Source organism: Brachionichthys hirsutus, chromosome 22, assembly GCF_040956055.1.
Source record: "Brachionichthys hirsutus isolate HB-005 chromosome 22, CSIRO-AGI_Bhir_v1, whole genome shotgun sequence".
Taxonomy (NCBI): domain Eukaryota; kingdom Metazoa; phylum Chordata; class Actinopteri; order Lophiiformes; family Brachionichthyidae; genus Brachionichthys; species Brachionichthys hirsutus.
The window spans coordinates 7,417,007-7,440,840 of NC_090918.1; the positions used below are offsets into that span (position 1 = coordinate 7,417,007).

General features: G+C 44.3%; 1 protein-coding gene across 1 annotated transcript in view; it reads left to right on the top strand.

Annotated features, from left to right (window-relative positions):
- The window catches only part of exoc4 (exocyst complex component 4), a 51,552-nt gene that overhangs the window by 24,420 nt on the left and 3,298 nt on the right, over positions 1-23,834 (top strand). The window contains exons 5-12 of the mRNA XM_068755560.1: positions 2,782-2,884; positions 3,807-3,923; positions 10,872-11,008; positions 11,380-11,535; positions 13,043-13,221; positions 17,180-17,324; positions 18,491-18,669; positions 18,769-18,928. Coding sequence (XP_068611661.1) covers positions 2,782-2,884; positions 3,807-3,923; positions 10,872-11,008; positions 11,380-11,535; positions 13,043-13,221; positions 17,180-17,324; positions 18,491-18,669; positions 18,769-18,928 — 1,176 coding nt within the window. The remainder of the gene's footprint in view (positions 1-2,781; positions 2,885-3,806; positions 3,924-10,871; positions 11,009-11,379; positions 11,536-13,042; positions 13,222-17,179; positions 17,325-18,490; positions 18,670-18,768; positions 18,929-23,834) is intronic.

Sequence of the window (23,834 nt, forward strand, 5' to 3'; positions counted from 1 at the left end):
TCGATCTGAGCACACTCTTATTCTGCTTGTCTTTATCCCATTTCTCCTTCGGCACCATTGCGTCTCTGCTGCAGATAGAGGTGGGTGGTGAGATCCCAGCCCTTTCCATTTAAAGAAGCATTTGTTACCTCAGGTTTAGTTCCTTGTGGAAAATGAATCCAGACCTGCCGTTATAAAGTATCTTCATCCCTGTCTGTTCGACTTTGCTTTAGGTGTCTTAAGAAGTCAAACTTTGTATGTCTTGCAGTCATCAGAAAGCCATTAGGATGCAGTGTTTACACTCATTAGCCAAATCCCTTTTGGTATGAATGCATCATGCCACTGCAGGAATGTTATTTCTTTCACGTACATACACTTAGGGCATGGCATCTTCAATTATACAGATCTTCAAGTTCTTGGCACTCATAATAATAATTAGTTTCTCAATCTAAAAGTTTGGATGAGCAAAAATAATTCACTTTATTTGGGTTGCAACCAGTAATATTAAAATAGGATAGGGATGATGAAGTGTGTGCATTTGCTGCTATGTCTCTGCTACCGCTACCTCTTAGCGACTTGTCTGGCACCTCTGCTGTGTACGTCTACCGGAACTTTAAGGTTGGTGTGTTTTGTTGTCACCTGGCAACAAAACAGCCATTGTTAATGCCACATCGGATCCAATTATAACAGCCTCGTAAGCTGAAGATGACACGACCACTGAATTCTTGTTATGAAAGGATTGAAAGCATCCTTTGAATGACTGATATTCCCTCCCCACCTCCCGGTAAGGTAAGGCTGTTCAAGGAAATGTTATTTTTCACTTATGTTTTTGCCGGCGAATGTTAGAGAACTCTGGATGAGATTTTCAGGAAATGTTGGGAATGTTACCAGGAACACATTATTAAACTTTGGTGATGATCCAGAAGAGATCCTAGATTCTGAAACACTTTGACATTTGCGTTAACACATTTCTGAAATATGCTTGACTATTTAAATTAGGTATATTTCGGACTTGTTCAAAGAGCACAAAGAAAATTCTGCAGCTACTATAGAAGGAGCTTCATCTCGACAGGGTTATCAGTTTGGGCTGTTTCCGATGTACGATTCAGTAGCTGGGGGAATGATGCCAATTCAGACCAATGTGAAGTCAAGCTCACATGTAGCTACGAGACGTTAAGCGAGTCAAAACTGTCATTCAAGAGGGCGAGCTGCCTCACCGTGTTTCTGTGTAGGTGGAAGCCTTGCACTGCTGGCAAACTCTTCTGGATTTTGTGAGTCGTCTGCAGTCGGTGGATTTTGAATTTGTGTGTGCGTTAACATATTTGCATTTTGGCCAGCCTCACAACGCCTCGGTACATTCGGAACCATTTCTAGGAGTCGTCTCGCATTCTGTTCATTGCCAGTTGTCTTGCTCAGTAGAATCGCGCTCTTGGAATTTAAATTTGCTGACGTGCATTTTTGGGGGTTTACCTGATTGTGCTTTAGCCAAGTTACCTTGGCTAAGCTTTCTTAAACACCCGTGGGCTCTCTGTCCTAGCGAGACGGCCCGTTGGCTCTGCTCCAGATGGCCGTCCGGATAGACAAAACTGTTTTACTACCTCGTCCCTGCTGCATTACTCAAACGTTATCACCCCTGCCTACAAAAATCCATCTGTTCTCACATGCTAACTTGAAGATCCATCTTCTTGACACTTGTATTGAAACAATGACAATAATGACAGCAAGAGATCGGTCTTCGAACAACATGATGCACATTGAAACCGGCAACTTTTGTCCTCATTGATTCTTGGAAATGAAATTGTCAGAGTTGCATTTAAGTTGTTCTGTACATGTTCATATGGCGAAGCTGCAATATATAGCTGCCCGCTCATTGTTTTGCAAGATGATGGTTTTAATGAGGCCACAGAAGAGTTTCTCCTACTTAACTTTCTGTTGTGATAGAGGTTCAGTGGGGATCAATGAAGGATTTAGGATAGGTTTAAGTTCCTTGCTCACCCTGTCTCTCTCTCTTGCTCACTCTGACACACAACGGCGCACACACCAGCACTCTTGCTTACTAATTGGGTAAAGATACTGGACAATCGAAAGTTAAATTGTTTTCCACTTTTAAATCTTCAGTTTTTTTATTTATCTGCAGTCTTTCCGTCTCTTCGGGTAACTCCAACTTCACACACATTTCAGGTATTTTAGGTTGAAGAACTCTTTTCCAAGGACTTTGATTTATTTGTGCATTTATATGTGCCGAGCGCTTCGGAAGGCAGTTGCTCTTGCAGGGTTTGCCCTGTGGTGTGTGTGAGACGAGGCCAGTGACCAATGATTCTCTGACAAACGAGGTGTGCATGTGCCCCCACCAGCCCATAAATTAATGTCTGACCCGATCTGACCAAAACCACCAGCTTCCTGGGGAATTCAGAATCCATACACTCTGAAGCCTCGGTCAGTTTGTGTCATTAACTTTTGAACTGTCTTTGGGATTTACAGAAATTTTACTATTAAAAGTCGTCTATTTTCACTTTATGCTGGACTTTTTCATTGTCTATGAAAGTCTCGCACTAATAGAACCAAGCAGCTCCACTAGAGCATTTTGTTTTTGCCTAAAGGCACCTTGAGAGTCACAAAGATTTTAAAATCAGTTGCCATGACAGATCTTACCCTCCCAGTCAATATGCGACCATTCATGCAAAATAGCTGGATTCTTATTGAAAACTGATGAAACGTTTCAATTGTGAAATAACCTTCAGATGGTGTTAACATTTTGAATCTCCGAGGTGTCCTGAAGCTCGATTTGACTCTTCTTCACAGGTTCATTCATGAAATCGAGATGAACATGGGGCCGGGTCAGGCCAAGCAGTGCCAGCTTCGAGCCTTCCTCACCTACTACATCAATGACCTCTTCCTCAACCAGGTTAGCGAAGTGACATATTCATGCTTTTACTGTTTGTCTTTTCCCAGGAATCCCCCCCAGTATTAAGGTTATATATTTTAGACATTAGGATTACTAAAAAGATCATGATGTTTAACAGCTTGAAACTCTGCTCTACTACATTACATAAAAGCAGTACAGTATTTAAAAGCCCAGTGAACCAATTATGCATTTCACAGTCTTAAAAGTCATTATGCTTAAATGTTGAACTCAACCATTTCTTGAACAAGATAGCACAATGGGAAAGTTCTGGTATTCATTATTCTACATAATCTTCTCAACTACTCTTTATTCCAGGCTGATGCTTTTTTTTTTTTTTTTACTCCTGTGTATTGTGACATATACACACAAAGTGAGAGAAGCTTTTCTACATAATATAAAATCCCACATCTGCTCTTTTTTCAGGTGCTGCTTATCTGTTAACTGCTCTCCGTTTCCGAGCAAACATAATTATTATTCTCTATAATTTTGTTTGGCCCTCAGGCATTTTCAAGAAATGTCAATTATTAAGTTTCTTAAACAATGCGTTGTATCCAGACAGCCATCTGGAGCGTGTTTTATATTAGAAAGTGTTTCGAATTAAAGAGATTTTTTTGTTTGCACTCGTGGGAGAATCATCTTCACCTTCAGGAAACTTTAAATAACGCTGCTGTGCTCAGTGTAGGGGAAACGTGAAGTCCCGATGCCCTAAGGATGACCAGCGCCACAGTAATTGCATTTTTTAACAGAATGGATTTATTCATTCATTCGTCTGAGATAATGTGGTTAGGGTTGGAATTGCCAAAAATGACAAACAAAACAAGCTTCAATATCAGCACTAATTTACCAAAAATAAGAAAAGACAGTACACTCAAGCATTTATGATGACCATTATAATGTAATCCTTTTGTCACTGAACTCTTAGGTGCGAACAGAGATCAACAAGGAGATCGAGTCTGTGAGCAAGACAGCCGATCCTTTGAAGATCCTTGCCAGCGCAGACACCATGAAGGTCCTGGGAGTTCAGAGGCCCCTACTGCAGGTGAGTTGTGTGAATCAGTTGTGATTCAGCTCGCATTCACCCATTCACACACATTTGTTTGTACTGTGGTATACCTTGGCTATGTGTGTGTGTGTGTGTGTGTGTGTGTTTGTCAGAGCTCTCGTGTCTGCATGCCTGGTCCTCTCACAGGGAGGGAGTAGCGGTGGCAGATCATTACAGAGAGACAGACCGTGGGCGTTCGGAGTTCAGCGGGGTTTGTTTACGGCTCGGGCCCCTCCTTAACGACGAGTGCAGCATCTTGCTAATTATGCTGCTGTGGCTAATGAGCCTTTCTGCTGATAGCGGAGGGCGCAATGAAACACTCCTTTTGTCTGAGATCCTTGCCTTTTTAATTGGGCTTATAAAAGAGCTTTCCGCTCTTCTTTTCCTGCCATTCAGATTCTCGGGTCTGAACGAAACTTTTTGCTTTGTTTTTTACTACCTGTGTGGTTTGGTTTTCTCCAACTCAAGAGTCTTACCAGTGCTTCCTTTCATTCACACCAGTACTTCTTCCTAGGTGTGTAGCTTTTTATGCTCCTGACAAACGGTGCATAGAGGGTTACCGCTGTCGACCTGTCTATCCAGCATGTTCTCATGACATCTCCTTAAAAGCAACATTCTAAGCAAAAATATTATCCAGCAAAATGCGCTAAATATTCTAACACAATTCTAGATCCCAACAAAGGATAAAACTAAAGAAAAACACACTCTCACTCAGGTGCGCAGGTGTGGAAGCACCAACTCCATAACTGCACATGATAGTTAAAGATTATCCGATGCAGTAATGGAGCAGATGTCTTTGTGTGCATTTGTAAGATTTTGAGTGCGACCACATGTTCATTGTGCACGTATGTTACTGCGTGCGCTGCTTTTAAGCGGCGTATAGCTTCCTGCGCCTGGCGTTATCAGGGAGAGGCGCACGGCAATGGAACCAGCGCTATCACGGTTGACGAGAGCTCAATGTTGCTACACCACATTAAGCACTCTCTCTGATACACTTTGGCGGGAGCCACATAAGGGACACCATAGGGGGAGCACATTTTATGGACGCATCTGCTCGCTGCGAGCACCGAGGCGCACGTTAATGTGTGAAATAGTTTGAATTCGAGGAAGACATTAGCGTTTAGCTTACGTGGAGTAGAACTGAGGAGTTCGGGAGCCAAGGAGAAATATGAGGAGCCACAATGGCTGTTTTCACCCTCACATTTAAAAAACTGTTTCACAAACGTCCATTTGTTTTGCCCTTTATATTCATTTGCACGGACTCATGCTGCATCACTTTTGAAATACAGTATATATAATTTTGCTCATATATTTTTATTCTACCTTACATAATGAGAACATTTATGAGTGTTTTTCCACAACCATAACGTTTAAAGTGAAGACGTATCAATAAACGTATTTGTGTTTTTTTTTAATGTTATTTAATCCTTTGTTTGATATCTCACCACTAGAAACACACGGTGACTTTAGGAGATTGCTGCACTGGAGTCAGGGTGAAAACTATGCCTTAGGTTTGTCTGAACAGCCCATAATAAGCCATACAAATGCAGCCTGGGGTTAGGTATATATATACCAGTAATGTTGATATAGCGAACGACTTGCGTATCCTAAGGGACCAGCACTGATATCATGTGCATATATTACATCATAATGACCTGATTATGAGCCAGGCTATATACGGTCCACTGAGAGCAGGCGATAAGGGTTGACTGGAGCAGTATATAGTTGTGTGGGTGTGTGTGTGTGTGTGTGGGGGGGGGGGGGGGGGGTAATGTCCATTCATGGGTCTGTGTGATAGCACAGGCTCGGCTGATAAGTCTCTGGAGGAGCAGCGGCGTTAGAGAAAGGAGGAAGGCAACCAGGCCATAAACCCTTGAAGTCTTTATTTTTTTATTCTTCCCTTTTTATTTGATATCTTCCCTGGTTACTGGATGTCTCTGTTGCTCGCCGCACTTCATCCATTGCATTTACCCTCCTCTCATTTTTATTTTTCTCAGTTTGTTTGCGAGCTGGACTCTGAAAGACAAATGTTCACACCCTCTGTTCGGCTTTGGCGTTGCCTCTGATTGATTCATTTAATTAGAGTTAGATCAAGGAAAAGTGGTGGTTGGGGGGGGGGGGGGGGGGGGTAGAAGGAGAACAGAATAGGAGAATAAAGTAGGATGGGGTATGGTCACTCTGTTGGATAGCGCTGGAGATTGGCTCCATTAATCTTCACGCAGCCTCACCTACCCCAAACACAAAATGGGCGATCGCATTTCTTTGCCCAGAAGACAGCAAAGCGGCGCCACCTGCATGACCATTCAAACGTGTTTGTGAGTTGGCCCATTTGTTTGTTTTCTGCTTGTTCACTTCATCAGCCAAGACCACAGTCGAGCTCTAATTATATCACACGCATGGGTCCTCTTGTTGCTAAGCATCATTCAGCTTTGTCTCCCGAACAATGGCCACTAACTAGTCGTTTTTGTTCCTGCGTATATTTTCCGCGTGTGTCTTTGTGCAAGTAATTCTTCCCAGATTTGTTGTCCATTAAGATTTTGAACAAATTTGCTCTTGTTACGGCGCCAGATAAAGACTGAATTCTGATTCTGTCACCCTCGGCTACCGGGATGCTCATTGTGTTGCAGATATGTTCGGCTGCCAATGGCCTGCTAATGATGTTGACCTTTTTAAATTTCATTTTCACATGTAGCTTCGTGAGAGGTGGGTTGAAACAAGCACACACACACACACATACACGTGTTACTTGTGTATGCACACGCACCCCCTCCGCCTCCGCCTCCAGTAACTGTAATGGCATTGACCTTTTTATTTGTGATGATATGTGCAGGCTATGTTTTTTTTTTTTCTCACATCCTGTTGATTGGTTCCCTGTTTGTCACACCCCCTCCCCAAATGAAAGCCCCATCGCACACCCACACACACACACACACACACTGTGGAGATTACAGGATGAAGAAGCGGCGGCTTCTCTACATTAAGGAGATTGTCAGCAGCCTGCTCCCACCCCAACAAACACTGCAATTACAACACAATGCACCTGTTAGCTGCATCAGACCCGCACTGTGATTGGGACACAAGTGGGAGTGGGAGGATGGGGGGGAGGGCATTAGGATGGGTTTATACACACACATGCACTTCCTCCGCAAACCACAACATTTAGCAGCGATGACGCTAAAAGCCATTCAAAGGATTGCTAGTAAAAAGAGAATCTCAGTGAAACTCCACAACACCTATTTTATTTCTAGCAATGTAGGGCCGCTCGCAGTCAACAATGTAAATGCTCTTCTCCTCAATGACCGGAATCATCTCCACCAACATTATTAACATTAGGCGCACAGTACATCTTGTAATTGTCTTTTTTGTTATACTCTGGTAAGTAGTTTTTTATTTTGTAAATGGAGTCAAATCTTTATAAGCACTGAAATATTTTCTAAAACACAACGTTATTTCTGCTCTTCCTCCTTTCACTGCTGAAGCAGTTACGATCCTCACCACCCACCTCGGCCTGGTTATCTCACACCAGACACACACACACTCCTGAGGCTCGCACCCGCTCGCCCCGGGCCTCCAACCTGACTTCACCGTGGAAGTTTACCTTTTCACAAATGGGACACAGCTGCGCTTTATTGATGCCGTCTGTACATATATTTTTTTAATCTCTATTCTAAAAATATATAGAGACACAGCGACGGCGTTTAAGTGAGTGAAGAAAGTCGGCACCTCCGGCCTGAGGTAGAACATGCTGCGCCGCTGCTGATGGGGGCCTCAGTGTGTAACGAGACATAATCTTTGCCTTTGGAGTGAGCGAGTCAGTGAGGGAGACGTCGAAATGTCAGCTCTACCACAAACATGCCCTTTGGTTTGAAAGGAAAGAAATTCTTGGCTGTGGGGCCGTCTGATAAAAGTTACACCTTGAATTTTTAGAAGCAAGTCTCTGGATTAGCAAATAACAATCTGTACGTCGCTGCAAGCACGCAAATTGTTTTTTGCATGTCTCTGGCCACATGACTTGCGTGGGCAGAGACGTCTAACCGCGTTATTATTTCTCTTTCACAGACTTAAACGATCATTTATTCCTTCTCTCAAACCAGCGACAACTTTTACCCACTAACTTGTGTTGTGTAAGTGTGTTTGGGCGGTGTGATATGGAAGCCCATCTGTAATCAGCCGAGTGTGATATTGCCCCTCATCTCTCAATTAGCACTCTTGCAAACACCGAATTAAGCTTTGCATTTAGAGGCGATGATGGTCGAGGTAAAGGAGGTGTTCTTTTAATAACTGCGCCGTACACAAGCTGTCCGTGTGTCCCTTTGCTTCACGGTGACATGTTTCTTTTAATGCCGTGCTGTGGAAAAGTTTAATCCCCCCCCCCGCCTCTGTTTACATTCAATTCTCGTTGTTTCACTTCAGTCAGTCTAAAATGGATCACTTTTTGCTGGCCAGCTTCGGCGCCTGATTATGTGCACAACAGTAGACAAAGGCACGCTGCCTAGTTGTCAGCGCTAAAACAAACTTGAACACCATCCAGCCCTCCCTCTTTCTCTCTCTCTCTCTCTCTCTTACACACACACACACGAAGTAGCATGTGTTGCAGTTCAGCAGTCAGAAGCAGGGGCGCCATCCGCTCTGTGTCACGGGGAGTCTTCGACGTGTGGCTCCACCCTGACATTGATGAATGATCTGTCAAGACTATGTCCCGCTCATGCCCAGCTCCCACTTTACCCAGGAGAGGGACAGCCTGTGTGTGTGTGTGTGTGTGTGTGTGTGTGTAGGTGTGTGTGTTTGGGGGGGGCATACGGGGGATATCTTCGCACGCGTTCTTCTTTGCATGTACGCGAACAATTGCTTGCTTATACACGTCATTGAACCCACATTATTCTGTCAAGCCTCAGAAGAGGAAGAGTCAATGGACTGACACCGACAGCAAAGAGCACGGGAGAGGGTGGGGCCAAACACGCTGGGCCCCCACACAAACTTGAGTGGCACCCTGTCATTTTAATAGAGAGACCCATTATCCATTTCCAATTCAAGCCTGGGGGCCTCAAGTCCCCACCTCTGATAAACCTTTTGGAAACAATATGCCATCCATGCAGAGCCGAAGGATGCAGCGATGCTGAGTTTAGCGATCACCTCTGCAGTCGTTGCATTAATGACATGTTCCTGTCAAAAAGAAATAACTATTCTTAGCACTGGCTCAGAAGCTCAGAAGGATTTCTATAATAACGACCGTGCATGAAAGGCATTTGAGACAAATATGGGTGCTTTTTTTTGTTGTTTTTTCATCATCAGGAAGTATGTTGACCTTTCATGTTAGACATAGAGAGTGAAACAGGCTGAGAACCCCCCCCCCCCAAGAATGGATGTCTCCTATGTAATGGTCAAGTAAGATAGAGGAGACGTCACAGAACATGGTCTCTGTACCACTCTGGCTCGGCCCTCCCTTTCTCAATCTGTCCCTTGATTACTTTTTAATGATTTCTGCTGCCTGAGACAAATGGCTGTGTTAAATGAGCAGAATTAGACAAAGGGAGCTTAGCGCCAGAGCATTTGTTGCAGCACAAGTAATGGATCTGGCATCCATTGTTTATTCTTCTCCATTCACTGGCCCGGCCGGCTATTGAGCTCCACGTCCTCAGTGTCGAGGCAGCAAGAGTCGAGAGCCGCTGTCATAGAATAAATGTGGCAAGTAGCTGGACCTGAAAAGTAAAGCGCCATTGTTGTAAAAAAAACAACAGTTTGCTCGTTGCTTTTACGAAAGCGACCCTTCTTCTAACGGGATTTATTACCAGTAAACAGTTTCCTAATGACAACGAGGTTATTGCTGTGTGTGCAGTGTGCACTATATATGAATTCAGTTCAGTGTATTTAAATAATTGAATGCTTACAAAGTGAAGCGCATCATGAAGCCTTAGCGCCCTCTGTTTATCAGGACCGAAGAAGCCACTCGTGATTCATTGAGTCACCCTCTGAATGTGGAAGTCAATAGCAAGATAATTTCCTTTCAGCGCTCAACGCAGCTTATTTTATCACCATAATCAAAAACTGCCAGTGTCATCGTCACCAATATGTTTTTTTTTTTTACTACATATTTTTTTAAATGGTTTACAGTCAGACTCGCCTGCAGGAAGATGGTGTAAATCCTATCACATTAGGAGGTCGTCCACATTTTAACCCTTCCAGTATCATATGAGCAAAGAAAAGAGAACCGTTCATAGATCAGAATGTTTTTTTTTAGCAAATGTCAAGAATTAGCATACACTCCAGCACTTATTACTTAGCAGATGGGGTCTTTATGTCATTGTCTAATATTTTCCTGTTTGTATTTATTAGGATGCGTTTAAAAGCAAGTATAGCAGACAGTTGTTGGCACCCACTGTTCTTCATTTCCATTTTATCCATCTTTGACAGAGCATTTCGTCTTTCAATTGCGCGCCTAAACAGTTGGAACCACATGTTCGGTTTACTTAGTAAGTATATTGAGATGAATGACTATTTATGAATGCTGAATATAAATCAAAATTCCCTCTCTGCAACTTTGTGTGGGATTACCTCGCTTGAAACGCCATGCCGCCTTCGCATCCGGAGCGAGCGCTCTCAGGCTCTTACCAGGCTATAATAGCAAGTTATCGCCACTATTCGAGATGTAGGATAGATTGGTAAAGTGCTAGGAGCAGTCACACAGGAACGCACTGAGTTGTAATCTCCTTTAACAGGTCTTAAATTGCTCGGAGGAATGTGTGTGTTTAGAAAAGTTTGAAGTTCTGTGTGTGTGTGTGTGTTTGGAGATAGGAAGCTGCTCCACTATTCCCGGGCCAGCTATTAGTCACGCAGGAGTGGCTAATCTGTAATGGCTGCTGTCAAAGTCCTGCCATGGCTCCTGATGACAGGTGCGCTGTGACAAAATGCACACATTTTCACTTCCCCCCCCCCCCCTCTCTCCAGAGCACAGTGGTTGTGGAGAAGTCCATCCAGGATCTGATGAGCCTGATGCACGACCTGAGCGCCTACTCCAACCAGTTCCTCGAGATGGTCTGTGACAAACTGAAAGACTACAAAGAAATCTGCAACACGGCGTACAGGTAAAGGGCGCGTCCCCTTTATTCATCAATGTGGTAGAATATAGAAATCTGACCTTCTGACTCATGATTTCTAAATCTGTGTGTTTTTTATTGTCGCTTTCCTTAGTTGGACACCAAACACAGAAAAAAAAGAAAGAAAGTAAATGTTTGACACAGTTCGCATCAGCTGCAAATATGATTTAAATATTGTGTACTAAATTGCATGCTAACAACAGCTTTTGTATGTGTGTATGGGTAATGTGTTGGATCTCAACACACTGGAATGTCTAAACAGCCTTTGGATGTTTTTGGTGTGTTGAGCATTTTTTCCAATTTGACAGTCAGAATATAGCGCTCAGTTCATGTCCGCTTGACTCTGACACAACGATCAGGGCGGTAGTCCAGAGTGAAGAGAAGCTCACCATCAGTGCCTCCTGGTCCAAAGACGAGGACATCAGTCGCCTCCTCCAGTCCCTTCCTAACTGGGCCAACATGGCCCAACCCAGGCAGACCCGACAGAAGAGAGAGGACGAAGAGGACTTCACTCGGTATGCACGCAACAATAAAGGAAACGCCCTGTGTGTTTGAACTGTGAAGCAATATGTCTGTACACTTTCACCCGTCATGAAGGGACTATGTTCAAACGAGCAGAGTAACGGGGTACGCTCACTCACGCACGCTAAACACAAGTGCAAAGAGGCAGAAATAGACGCCGAATCACACTAGAACAATCAGCCAAATAATCCTCACATAATAGTGAACCCTCGCCTGTTGCCTAAAATGCACCCATAGATTAAGTCGTTATTGCTCTTTTAAACACTTCATCTGGTGTGGAAATGAGGAAGGAACAAAATTGGGGGGTGGGGGGGGGGGGATTACTAAAGCAGACTTAAGTGGGGGGAGGAAGTCTTATCGAAATTGCCTTTGAATGTGCACACTCTTCAGGGAACACTGGAGCTCACCGGAGCGGAATAGTAAAGTAAATAAATAAATTGGTTATATGGCCAAAGAAAGTCAATCTGTTGTGCGTGCGCTCCCTCCCTCGCTCAGACACACGCGGGGACGGACACGCAAAACACACACGGCGGAGACGGCAAGAGGCCACGAGGCTGTTTGATTTGAGAGCCGTAGATGTTTTCATCGCTGCGAAAGGGGGATTAGCTTCTGCAAGACTGGCAACCTCGGCGCTTCAATAGAAACCTCATTAAGAGGCTACCCTCGCCGGCGTGTGGGTGAGCAAATATTTGCGAGGGTGTCTGGAGTTTTACTCCACCCATTTGTTGTTCAAAGGATTTTGAACGCATCCTGGGGACTCTGGAGTCTGTCCACATGCCAAGTGAATGCTGCCCCGTGGTGTCAAGATTATTCAACCCCCCCCCCCCGCCCAAGTCAATTAGCCTGTTAAAACCACGAGTGCATGGAAGTACAGGGAAAATAGCTTTTTGATCATCAATGCTGTACACAGGAAAGTTAAAAAGTGTTTTTTGATCACGCTGTTTTTCTGTCATGCTGATTTTGTCTGCAGGGTTCTCTGTACGGCGCCCGTCTTTGTTTCCCCCCGATCTCTATCTCTCTATCTATCCAGTGGTCTCCTCTTCATCCCTTTGTCTGTTTTCTTCTTTCTTTTTTATCCAATTTGGACATGCATGCAGCGCTCGAAAAGTAATTTTCCTATTTCAGTCGCACGCCACCGTGCACAAAAGCACAGGATTATTACCAAAGGAAGAAGAACTCTCTTCAAATGAACAAACACGCACATATTTTCATTTCAATCCCTCAATCTGCTGTTTTAACTTTATAAAATTGGCCTCTATTATATCATTTATGTAAGCCACTCACTGTGTGTGTGCAGCCCAGACAGTAGCTGGTCATTTCATTCAAAAAGCTTCATGCTATCGACTGATTATAGTGTTTCTCATAACGTCGTCTCCTGCTCCTCAGAGATGGATTTGTCCTCACACTTTATAGATGAGAGTCATTATTGAAGCGCCTGTGAAATCCCGTTTTGGCAGTACCTTGTGCATTCTCACCACGCAACTTCTTACTGCCACTCAGGGCTGCTTTTGCCAAGGAGTCGGAGGTGCTGACCGGTAACCTAGGCGACAAGCTGATCCCCCAGAACGAGATCCTGCGTGATGTCAGTGACCTGAAGGCTCTGGCCAACCTCCAGGAGAGCATGGAGTGGCTCGCAGGTCGCCTCAAGACCTTCTTCACCAGCCTCCCCCACGCGTCCAGTAAGTAAAGGGAAGCTTCATTTGGGGTGTGTAAGTTGTCTGAAATCATAAATATAAGTAAATAATTCAGAAGATTAAAGAAATAAAGTACTTCCTGTAAAAAATATATATACTTGTTGATCATTGATATGTACAACAATGTTTTCAAGTGTGGTCTCCTCTTTTTTTTGGTATCGGACTTACCTACAATGTATTAATTATATCTTCATTTCTTCAAATCTACTTGAATTCAATCAAATCTCGCCCGTCTGCAGCATAAACATGTCAGCTCAGCTCGTTTAGTACTTCTAAAACTCAGCGTAGCATATTTAGTATGTCGTCAGCAACATTTTTACAGTTTCTACTCTTGATAACCGATGTAATCTCTTCCATCCATCCCTGTAGTTTTTTTTGTGTTCAGGAGATTCTCAGTTGTCGTGTCGGCAGTATCCCCCCCCCAACACTAGTTGCACCTTTAGATGAATGGAGTGACGGCTACAACTCTTATCAGTAATTGTCTTTTTCATACCTGCGCTCCTTGAATTTGTGCTCTTTCCCTGCTCGATTTGGAGCCAGACAGGCTTCCCTTTGCCCACTATCTCTTTTGAAACTTCCCTTCCTCCTTACGCCTGACTCCAGCATTCTTCGTTTATTCATAGATAAGAATTCAATAAAAGTGCGGGAAGAGACGTGCCATAATTATCATTAATTCTGGTGGGTGGCACTAATGGGAAGGCTGGGGCAGTCACTTATCATGCCGGGACAGCTTCAGCATTGTTCATTATTTAGCGTTTGCCGAGCTGATGACGGACTGTGTGTGTTTTTTCCTGCGGGTGCAGTTATGTGTGTGTGTGTGTGTGTGCGCGCATTAGCATGCACTGTGTAAGATGGCACAAGTTTACATCAGGGAAAAAGGACCCAACTTTATCCCCCCCCCTGCGCCGCCTCATGTGTATGCCTCTCCAAATTGGATTTTATATTACAGAGGCAGTCAGGTATGAACAACTCATTTTCCTCTACCTCTTTTTGCCTTTTCTTTCTTTCTTCTTACGTTCTTGCCTGATTCTTTCTGTCTCTCTCAGTGTCTTTCTTCCTCCATTCTTTCTTTGCTTCTGGTCCTTCCCTCATTATGTTCCAGTCCTTTCTTTGAGTGAAAGGATTCCGGTGGATTCTATCCAGAGCCGGTCAATCCGGTCGACAAGCATTTATTTATTTTTTTTGTCTCTGTGGTTTTGATCGCGTCCTGCCCGGCTGTGTAACGACGCTCATTGCTATGTCCTGAAATTTAACAGATAGCACGGGAAGAGCCCGCAGATTTGACCTCTTCAACTTCATTGTGGTTCTGAATCTTAATTTGATTCAGGTACGTCTGCATGCTCGGACCGCCGATGGTGATTGGCCGTGAAGGTGGCAGCAGACGGGGTCTTATCAGCCATCTGCTCGCAGCGCTGCTCTTCCAATCCACTCTGACAATATTGACTCAAGAACACACACACACGCCGCTTTGCATATGTATGAATGTTAGGCATCTTTAATAAGATTTGCCACTGTGTCCGGCACAACTGGATGCTCAGAGAACGGGCCTTGAATGTGTGCTGCGGGCTTCAGACAATACGAATCTCCTCGTGGGAATAAGTTCCTCCTGTATGTGGTGCTTGCTCTTGTGGAGGGCATGAATACACTTTCTAACCTTGACTTTATAGAGGCCTTTTCCCTTTAGCAAAGTTTCTTAACAAGGTGAGTGCAGGCCTGAGGGAGACGACGGCGTTGTTGCTTTTTACTCCTGGAGCTGAAATGTTGTTTTCTATATGAAGCTATTATTTCTGTTTCTGTTAAACATCTGTACCATGTTCTGATTCTGCGTCATTATGAGACACTATTTTGCTGCCATTTCTTTAATTTGAAATTCTCTTTCCCCCTCCTCTCTCTCTCTCTCTGGACAGAAGTTAAGATTCTCCTGTGCAGATGTTCATTCTCTACCAGAGGCAGTAAAATAATTAATAACTCTTCTTCTACTCAGTCATTTATGAATCATTCATCATTCCACCCCTGCAGAGTTTTTTTTGTCTTTCTCCATTTTCTCTCCATTCCTAGATGAAGGTTAGGGCATATTGTACCCCCCCATGCCACAGAATAGTCATGTTATTTTATAATTTCTCTATATATTTTTCCTTCGCTCGATAGCACACCGGTGAAATAGTGCAAGATTGGGTTTGTGAGAAAACGACATGCACGTATCTGCATGCTGAATGTGTGTAAGAACATTAATTCCACTGCTGACTTCACCCTTCCTCCCCTCCACCCTCATCTTCTGCAGCAACAGATGTTGGACTGAGATGAAATTCAAAAGCATTTGGCTATGAAGCACACACACACACACACACACCTGACACAGGAACATGTATGCTTTCACTTTTAATCACCATAAGAAGGAAATAAGTGGAAGAAAAAGGTTGTCAGTCACGGCCAATGAGTCGTCTCCTTTTGCCCATCTGCCCCTGAGTCTAATGGCGGCCCCCGTGCTGCGACGTCTCCCTCACATCGTCAGATCAGCGTAGGCTCGAGGGGGGTCGGCGTATATCTGTACGTGTTTTTGAGCGTGTGTGTTTGTGTGTGTGTGTCACGCGCACACCCTGGAGAGACCTCCATCAGTGTGTGTCACAACGAGGCTTTTTCTTTCTCTCTCTCTCTCTCTCTTTCTCTCAAGAAGTAGCAATGAAAGAAAACCCCTCTTTGTTCACAACAATCGGGGACTGAATATCTTGTATTTCATATCCACAGAAGATGAGACACTCATTTAAATCTTTGGCTGCATAACACTTCAAATGTCTGGGCTGTAATTTCAATAGCTTTGGCATTTTGTTCAATCATTCGAGGTGATGTTGATGAGACACAAGAAAGATACAGCGAAATAATTTTACCAATACCGGTTTAATTTGTTCTTAATGATAAACCAACACGGTTCCCATCTATGTTAATCTATTTCTAAAAAGTCAGTTTTGCATCTGCTTTTTTTTCCAGCATTTCTATTTCTGCTTTTCTTTCCAGCATGCAGACTCTGGATTTCCAGCCTCAGGAATATTTGGGTTCTCGATCGATCAAGGCTCAGCTGATGTTTGTTGAATGAAACGTGCACAAAAAATGAAATCAACATCCTTGGAATGAAAACACATGCGTCACACGTCATGTCTGTTCTGGAAAAATCTGTCAAAAGTGTTGGTCGTAGTCTCCGTTCACAGTCTCTGTGTGTGTGTGTGTGTGTGTGTGTGCACGTGACCTTCGGAAGGGCAGGAAGAGTAACTGGGGAGCTGGCTTTAACTGCGGCACATCGATCGTGGACCCCTGCATACACACACACACACATACACACACACACACACACTCGCCTCATTGACCAAATAGACTTGCATATGAGTGACGGGGCCAATTTCTCTCCCTTACTTCCCCCTTGCAAATTTATGGCCATTGATCTGCACCAGGCTGAATTTATATATACTCATCATGCTCTTGTGCTCCTTGGCTTGCTGTCTCTCTCTCTCTTTCTTCTCTCTCTCACACACACACAGACACACTGATCTTTTGTGTGGTTTACATTGCGGCGCACTGACACATGCTCCTGCTGTCTCAGCACAAGAGCACGCCGAAGGACTCGGGGAAAGTGTGTGACTTTGAAATGCTGCTTTTCTTTGGCGTATGAGCCGGTGTCATTTTATAGGACCCGATTATGCCAACGGGAAGTGACATGCTACCTTGGGGAGTACAAGACTTGTTTGTTTAGGTGCACAAAAAAGTCAATGCAATAATGATGGGGTGACGTATTTGCAGGGTCAGAGGTCGGGGTCAACAATGGCGGCTCACACTTTGAAATGTCACCCTAGCGCCGCCCTGTTTAGACAACGGCCTTTTTCCTCACTGCTACTGCCCATGTTTGGTGCAGTTGGTCTTTGCTGAGCCTCGGTCCTCTGTCCTACCCATTCAGGCATGTCTCCTTGCTCAGCCGACAGCCAGGCGGTCGGCGAGAGCGAACGGAGCAGGGAGCAGATCCTCCGGACTCTGACCGACTTGTCCCGGGGCTTCCAGGAGATTGCTGACCGCTGTCTCCTGGTGTTGCACCTGGAGGTCAGGTAAGCGGAAACTCACCCACGCAAAGGTATTAAATGGTATTGCTGGAATTAGCGCCTTTTACCCTGGTAGCTAATGACAAAAAAATATTACAAAGTGATGGCATTTTATAGAAATTGTGACCATAGATCATATATTTAAGATGCTAAATTAGTGGGACAAATCTAAAATTCCCACCTCCGCATACACACACACACACACACACACATACACGTAAAAACCAATGGATACTTCTCCTCTTCCTCCCATTCCTCCATGTACTAGCGGTTCCCTGTAGACTATTGTGTAGCTTATGCGATATTGTTTATGGTTTCTGTAGAAAAGCCTCCCCGAGGCTGATGCCTAGCTATATGCTACACTCCATTGACTCTCCCCATCTAGCAAATTTCCCCTGATAGTGGTACCAACTAAATGAAGCCATGAGGAAGAGAGCAGGGGAAGGGGAGGGATGAGAGCGGAGGTTAAAGTGATGGTGGGGGGGGGGGGGGGTAAAGAAGGTACATATACGAGCCAAGTGTAAGAAATGATGGACCAGAGAGATAAGGGAGCGAGATGGAGGCAATGAAAATGTGATGTAGCTGTTTGCTCCGCCTAAGGGGAAAGAAACTCACCCATACATTTTGTTTCTTTCTTCTCGGGGCACTGTGATAATGGGATTATGAGGGTATTGACTAACAGAAATGAAATGACCACAGACCAAGATGGAGGCGTCCAAGTGGAGAGAAGGAGGATCATATCGTGTTGAAATAGATGAACTGGAGAGGACTGTTTTGTTTTTTTTTGTTTTTTTAAGGAGTAAACAATTACAACCTGACATTTTCTGATAGTGGACCTCTTTTAAAGTTAAGTCACCTGCTTCATGGCAGTTGAGTATGAGCTCATTTTCAAATCAAATAAATGTAATTTCAGCAGCAATTTTCAGCAGAAAAAAAAGAAGAGGAAATAGAAAAGCCCTTGAGCAAGATTCCAACCCTTGCTTACTTTTCTGGAGCTGCTAAATGTCTTCATATAGTGTAAGCAACTTCCAGATTAAAAAATATCCAGATTAAATTATTTCCTAATTCCTAAACATCTGAAATACAGTATTTTAGATGTTTTAGATGTTTAGTATATTGGCACAGCTCGTCTCAGTCTCCGTGTCATTTTCCGCTTTCTTATTTCCTTCCAGGGTGCACTGTTTCCATTACCTGATCCCCCTGACTAAGCAAGGCAACTATGCCATTGTGGCTAACGTGGAGAGCATGGACTACGACCCGCTGGTCGTCAAACTGAACAAGGATGTCTCGGCTGTAGAGGAGGCCATGGGAGCTGCCCTGCAGCAGCACAAGTTCCAGTATATCTTTGAAGGTCGGTTATTTTTCATGCCCTTCCCTCTTTGAATCTGCTGATCTTACCATTAGCATTTTCTTCCCCTCCTCTCACACTTGTTCTCTTCCCACTCACTAGGTCTGGGTCATCTCATCTCCTGCATCCTTATAAATGGGGCCCAGTACTTTAAGAGGATCAGCGAGTCTGGGATCAAGAAGATGTGCAGGAACATCTTCGTCCTCCAGCAGAACCTCACCAATATCACCATGTCCAGGGAGGCCGACCTGGACTTCGCCAGGTAAGAAGTTCCAGTTTTATTTCTGTTTCTTTCATAAGCGCCCGAGATAATATTCTTCCATTTATAATATTCACACATATTCATGTATTTGAGTTCGTACTGCAATTGGAAGCATAAGTGTGTAGGATTTAGAGGCCGAAAATCAATATATGTTTAGATTTTTTTTTGTGTGTGTGTATGATTACCCAAAATGTTTTTTTAATCTTTATTAAAGCGCTTAGTGTGTCTACAGAGGGAACAGATCCACTTTCACAGGGTCCACAATGACGCACCACCATGTTTCTACAGTATCCCAGAATGGACAAACTAAACTCTGGCTCGAGAGATGGGATTTTGCCTTTTTATAGCCGCCTTAGAGGAGATTGAGATAAAGGATATCGGTGGCATGCTGCAACTGCACCACAGACGACACTAAATCCGACACACTGGCGGAACTAGAGCTTTAATTCAATGTAATATTCTTAAATTATACTTCAGTTCACAACTGATGATCACTCTTCCAGTTTAAATCAGTTGATATATTGGTCTTAGCACCTGCACAGGCGTGCAGAGATGTCCTCGCGTTCAGACAGTAACGATCTCGTTGCACGAGGCAGACAGATGGTCAGACAGATTGTAAAATACGCCGCGTGTCTGCGGTTCGCCCAGTTGTCGGTGTTTAATTCTTATTCATACGTTTATATTTTGTGATTCCACCTGCTGTTGCCCGCTGCCATCCAGCCCTGATACATGGCGGGGGGTCGGCCACCTTTGTTAAAAAGATAGGGAATGAACAGGAGGGAAGAGAAAGAATACAGAAAGAGAAGAGTGTCTCAGAGTATTTGTGTGATCCCCCCCCCCCCCCCATCAGAAGCGTGCGTCCTTGACAGGAGAGAAATGTGTAAGATGAAGGGTGGTGGAAAAGATGGAGATGGAAGGGAGGGCTTAGCAGCAGGAAAATTGAAAAACCAAATGAATGGCGGTTATAGAAAAGATGTCTTTCACAGAAAAGGCATTGAAGTGACTTAAAGAAGACGGCGTGGCCAGGAGATGGAATAAAGGGGAGTGAGAGATGAAAGTCAGAAAGGTACACACCAGGAGAAATGAGAAAGACGGATAAAGTATGACTGAAGAAAAACTCTATCAGCTCGATTTTGATGAAATATTACCGCATGCTGTTTGCTATTTACATCCACCCATCTGCTTCCGCATATCCAGGGCCGGGTTGCATCTTAAATTACCTGATGAGGGTTTTTGAGTTTGTTGGCTGCACCTCAAGTAACTATGGTAACGCACGTTTTATAATCACATCAATCACGGTATTTGTTTTGTATGTCTTTTGTTTTGTTTGAATTTCTTTTCTTTTCTTTTTTTAGCTGTCACATGTTTGAGTGGATGGGTGGAGAGTTTTGACGCTTGTTATTTATGGGCAAGACAAAGTCCAGCACCAGGAAAAACTCAATTGGCCTGAACTGTAGTGGATGTGGAGGACCCATTGATTAGCGTCTTGCTTCTACCGTCTGTCAACTTTGATTATGGAGGAAGGCTCCCCCCGCCACCCCGCCCCTCCTCTTGCTCGCTCCGATTATGAGGCGTGGGTGGTGTGAAGGTGTTGATTGGGAATTGTGGATCTCATTGTTTAGAAATTCATGACTTTCCGCGTTGGCCAGCCCCCAGCTCCGAGATGCAGCATCACACACACACACACACACACACACACACACACACACGTAATATGTATTCTTTTCTCTCATCCGTGCACAGCAATCAGCATTTTGAAATCACCATATTTATGTCTTGGAGATGAAAGTGCACATTTATTCATAACAAAAAAAAGCCAAAGGTAATATTTTTAGGCTTCTTTAGTCTCTCTAGAAAGTTTCCATGCAACAATTAGTGCGACTTATTCGATCACTCCATCCATTTTTGAACATCTTTGTAACGTCCTCAACATCACAGCAAATCTGACTCCTCAATAGCTGTCCCCCACATTGCCGGCAAAATCCTGGAGTGATCGATACATTTATATACTCAATGTGTGTGTGTGTGTGTGTGTGTGTGTGTGTGTGTGTGTGTGTGTGTGTGGTAGGGGAGCTGGAAGGCAGTTGACCATTGATCTGAGCTAAAACTAAGGAGAGGCTTTTGAACCAGCATTACAGACTTCATGGACACACATGCTTTCCATCATACACACTTCCACTCCTCCTTCCCACCAAGATGTGGAAGTATGGTGGTGAAGCAGTGCCACCTTGTGGCCAATTCCATATTTATATGCGTACAGTTTGGGAGCAGGATTAATCCCCCCCCATTGTATGTTAGATTTATTGGAAAATACATGCTATTTATCAGATGACTAAACAACTCAAATAGAGGTTGAATAATTTTGCATCCAACTGTGAAAAGCTACAGCATCAATCATCAGGGTTTCACAAGGTGTGTCCCATGAGTGTGTTCATACGGCAAGGTCCAATGGTGGCTTCTTGTTTCTCAGTCAAAGGAAAATCAGCTTGTGGGTTAAGGTCAAACACACACACACACACTGATACACAAACAGACACACATGCCATCTGCTCAGAAACAGTTCAGGCCCTCAATCTGGTGTGTGTGTGTGTGTGTGTGTCCTGTAGAACCATCTCTCTCTCTTTCTGGCGCTCTTTATGTTGATTTTGGATTTCTTGACAGGCGAGTCTTTTAATTATGAAAATGTATGTTGCCTGGCAACAAAGCACCTTTGCCTATGGTGTGCTGACTTACTTTGCTCACAACTTATTTAGTAAGCTTTAAGTGGGGATCCAAAATGATTGTTAATAATTATTGTTGCACAGCTGGCAAGCAGCCTTGAAAAACTGCAGAGAAATTTCACCTGCAAACTTTTCTCTTCTCTTTATAGGCTCCATTCTACTTTAAAGTGATGTTAAATCGGCTAATCGACTAATCAATCACATCAGGAATGCTTAGGGTATGACTGTTTTAAAGCTGAACCGTCTCCAATGGTTACCAAAGCACAGCATCCTTACAATGTTGTGTGCAAAAAGGTTCCCTGCACCTATGGTAACTGAAAACATATTTTTGTGAATATCTGGCTCTTCCTGGACCAACAGCATTTTCAGGAATCTTTTTTTTTTTTTCACTTCTCCCAGACGCACACGATTAGACACGAGGAACTCGCATCACTGACCTCGCGGCAGCAAACAGAAGGTGCAGCTGTGAGCTGCCTGGTGACCCGTGTAGGCAGGTTTGGCGCGGCTGTCATAACATTCCGAGCTAACTCTTGAGCCCCCAAGCCCGTCGCTAGGCTAAACACCAATCTGACGGGATCATTGTGACAATGCCCCAGAGTTCAACACGATCCACCCACCTGCATGCCTGCTGCTGGAAATTGCCATTGAACGAGCCTCGTGTGCAACGCGCCGTCCTGAAGTGTGCCCCCCCCCCGATCTCGGCGTGCCTTTAAGATCAGGCGTGTGCATATCTTTGGCTTTTTTGTGTGTCTAATCCCGTCGAGGTGACAGCCCGGTGTGTCTACAGAGAATGCGGTAATAAGTAGAGCTGACGGCCGTGTCAGGGAGGTAGTGGGTGTCAACAGATAAAACGGTTTGTATTTAGGCCTGTCTGGTAAAATGCCACTTCACTCAGCTTCAGTCTCCCTTCCTGCCACCTTGTGTCTCTCTTTTATCTCGCTTTCCTTTCTCAGTCCCTTTTTTTTTGTGTGTGTGTGTGTCTCATCTTTTTTGTATTCGTCACCACTGTCCAAACACCTACACTGCCTCTGCTGGATTGTTATTCTCTCTCTCTCTCTCTCTCTCTCTCTTCCCTCCCTTCCTCTGCTCCTGTTTTCCGTGGGTGCATGCAAAAGATGCAGCACGATGAGCCTGGTCTTTGCTGATGAAGCTTTCGTCTCGGGGTCTCTGCAGACCTTTCCTCATTACCAGAGGAGAGACGACTGCGCCGCTTTTGAAGGCGAGCAGGATGGAGGGGAGGGGCGGAGAGATATACTTCAGAGGGAGACTGGAAATGATAGAGGGGATGTATGGCTTCAAGCTTCATCTACAAGCCGGATATTTATGGGGGGAAAAAATCTGAACGCATTTCAGGAAAACACAATTTTTCGAAGCATCAGTTTACGGTTAAAACACAGTCCTCATAATGAGGGAGAATACAACCTGCTGTTGGTGCCAGTATCCCCCCTATCCCCCGTATCCGTTACTGCAGCAACAAGTCTTCCTTCCTCACCTCATCTCCCCCACTGTAACTAATGTGTTGTACCAAACGCGCTGACAAAGGCAGCCCATAATGGCCTTAATATCGTACACACTGGATACGGCAGGGGATGGATTGTGCTGATTCTGCCTTTTTCCCCTTCTTTTCTTTTTCCTCCTGCTCTCCCCCATTTCCTCGCTCTCACCCGTCCGCCTTTGACACGCGTATCTGTCATTCCGCAGCTGAATCCACGCATCATGAATTTACTTAATATTCTTTGTGTACGAGGAGGAGGAGGGGGGGTGCTTATAACTTAATGGAAAGCGCATCATGGAAGCATGTTTACACGCACGCGCACACATTTACTAATTACTAAAGCAGTGGGGTGTGTGTGCGTGTGTGTGGAGACTGTGGTCAAAAAATAGAGAAGAGAGCAAACAAAATAAAAGCACTCGTTTTCTGGCAAAAAAGAGTGTCGAGTTGCATCTAATGAAGGGTGTGGAGGGGTGTGTGTGTGTGTGCGTGCTACAGTGGGTGTGCCATGGGGGCAGTTCTTTTCTTGGTGGTGGGGTGCCAAGCGATTTTAATCTTATTAACGGCCTGGTTGGAAAATGGCTTTCCACATGCTTGGTTAATGAACTGTTTGAAAGTGTTTTCAGCACACACTAACATACATCATTCAAACACACACGCACGCGCACACACACACACACACACACTGCCAGAC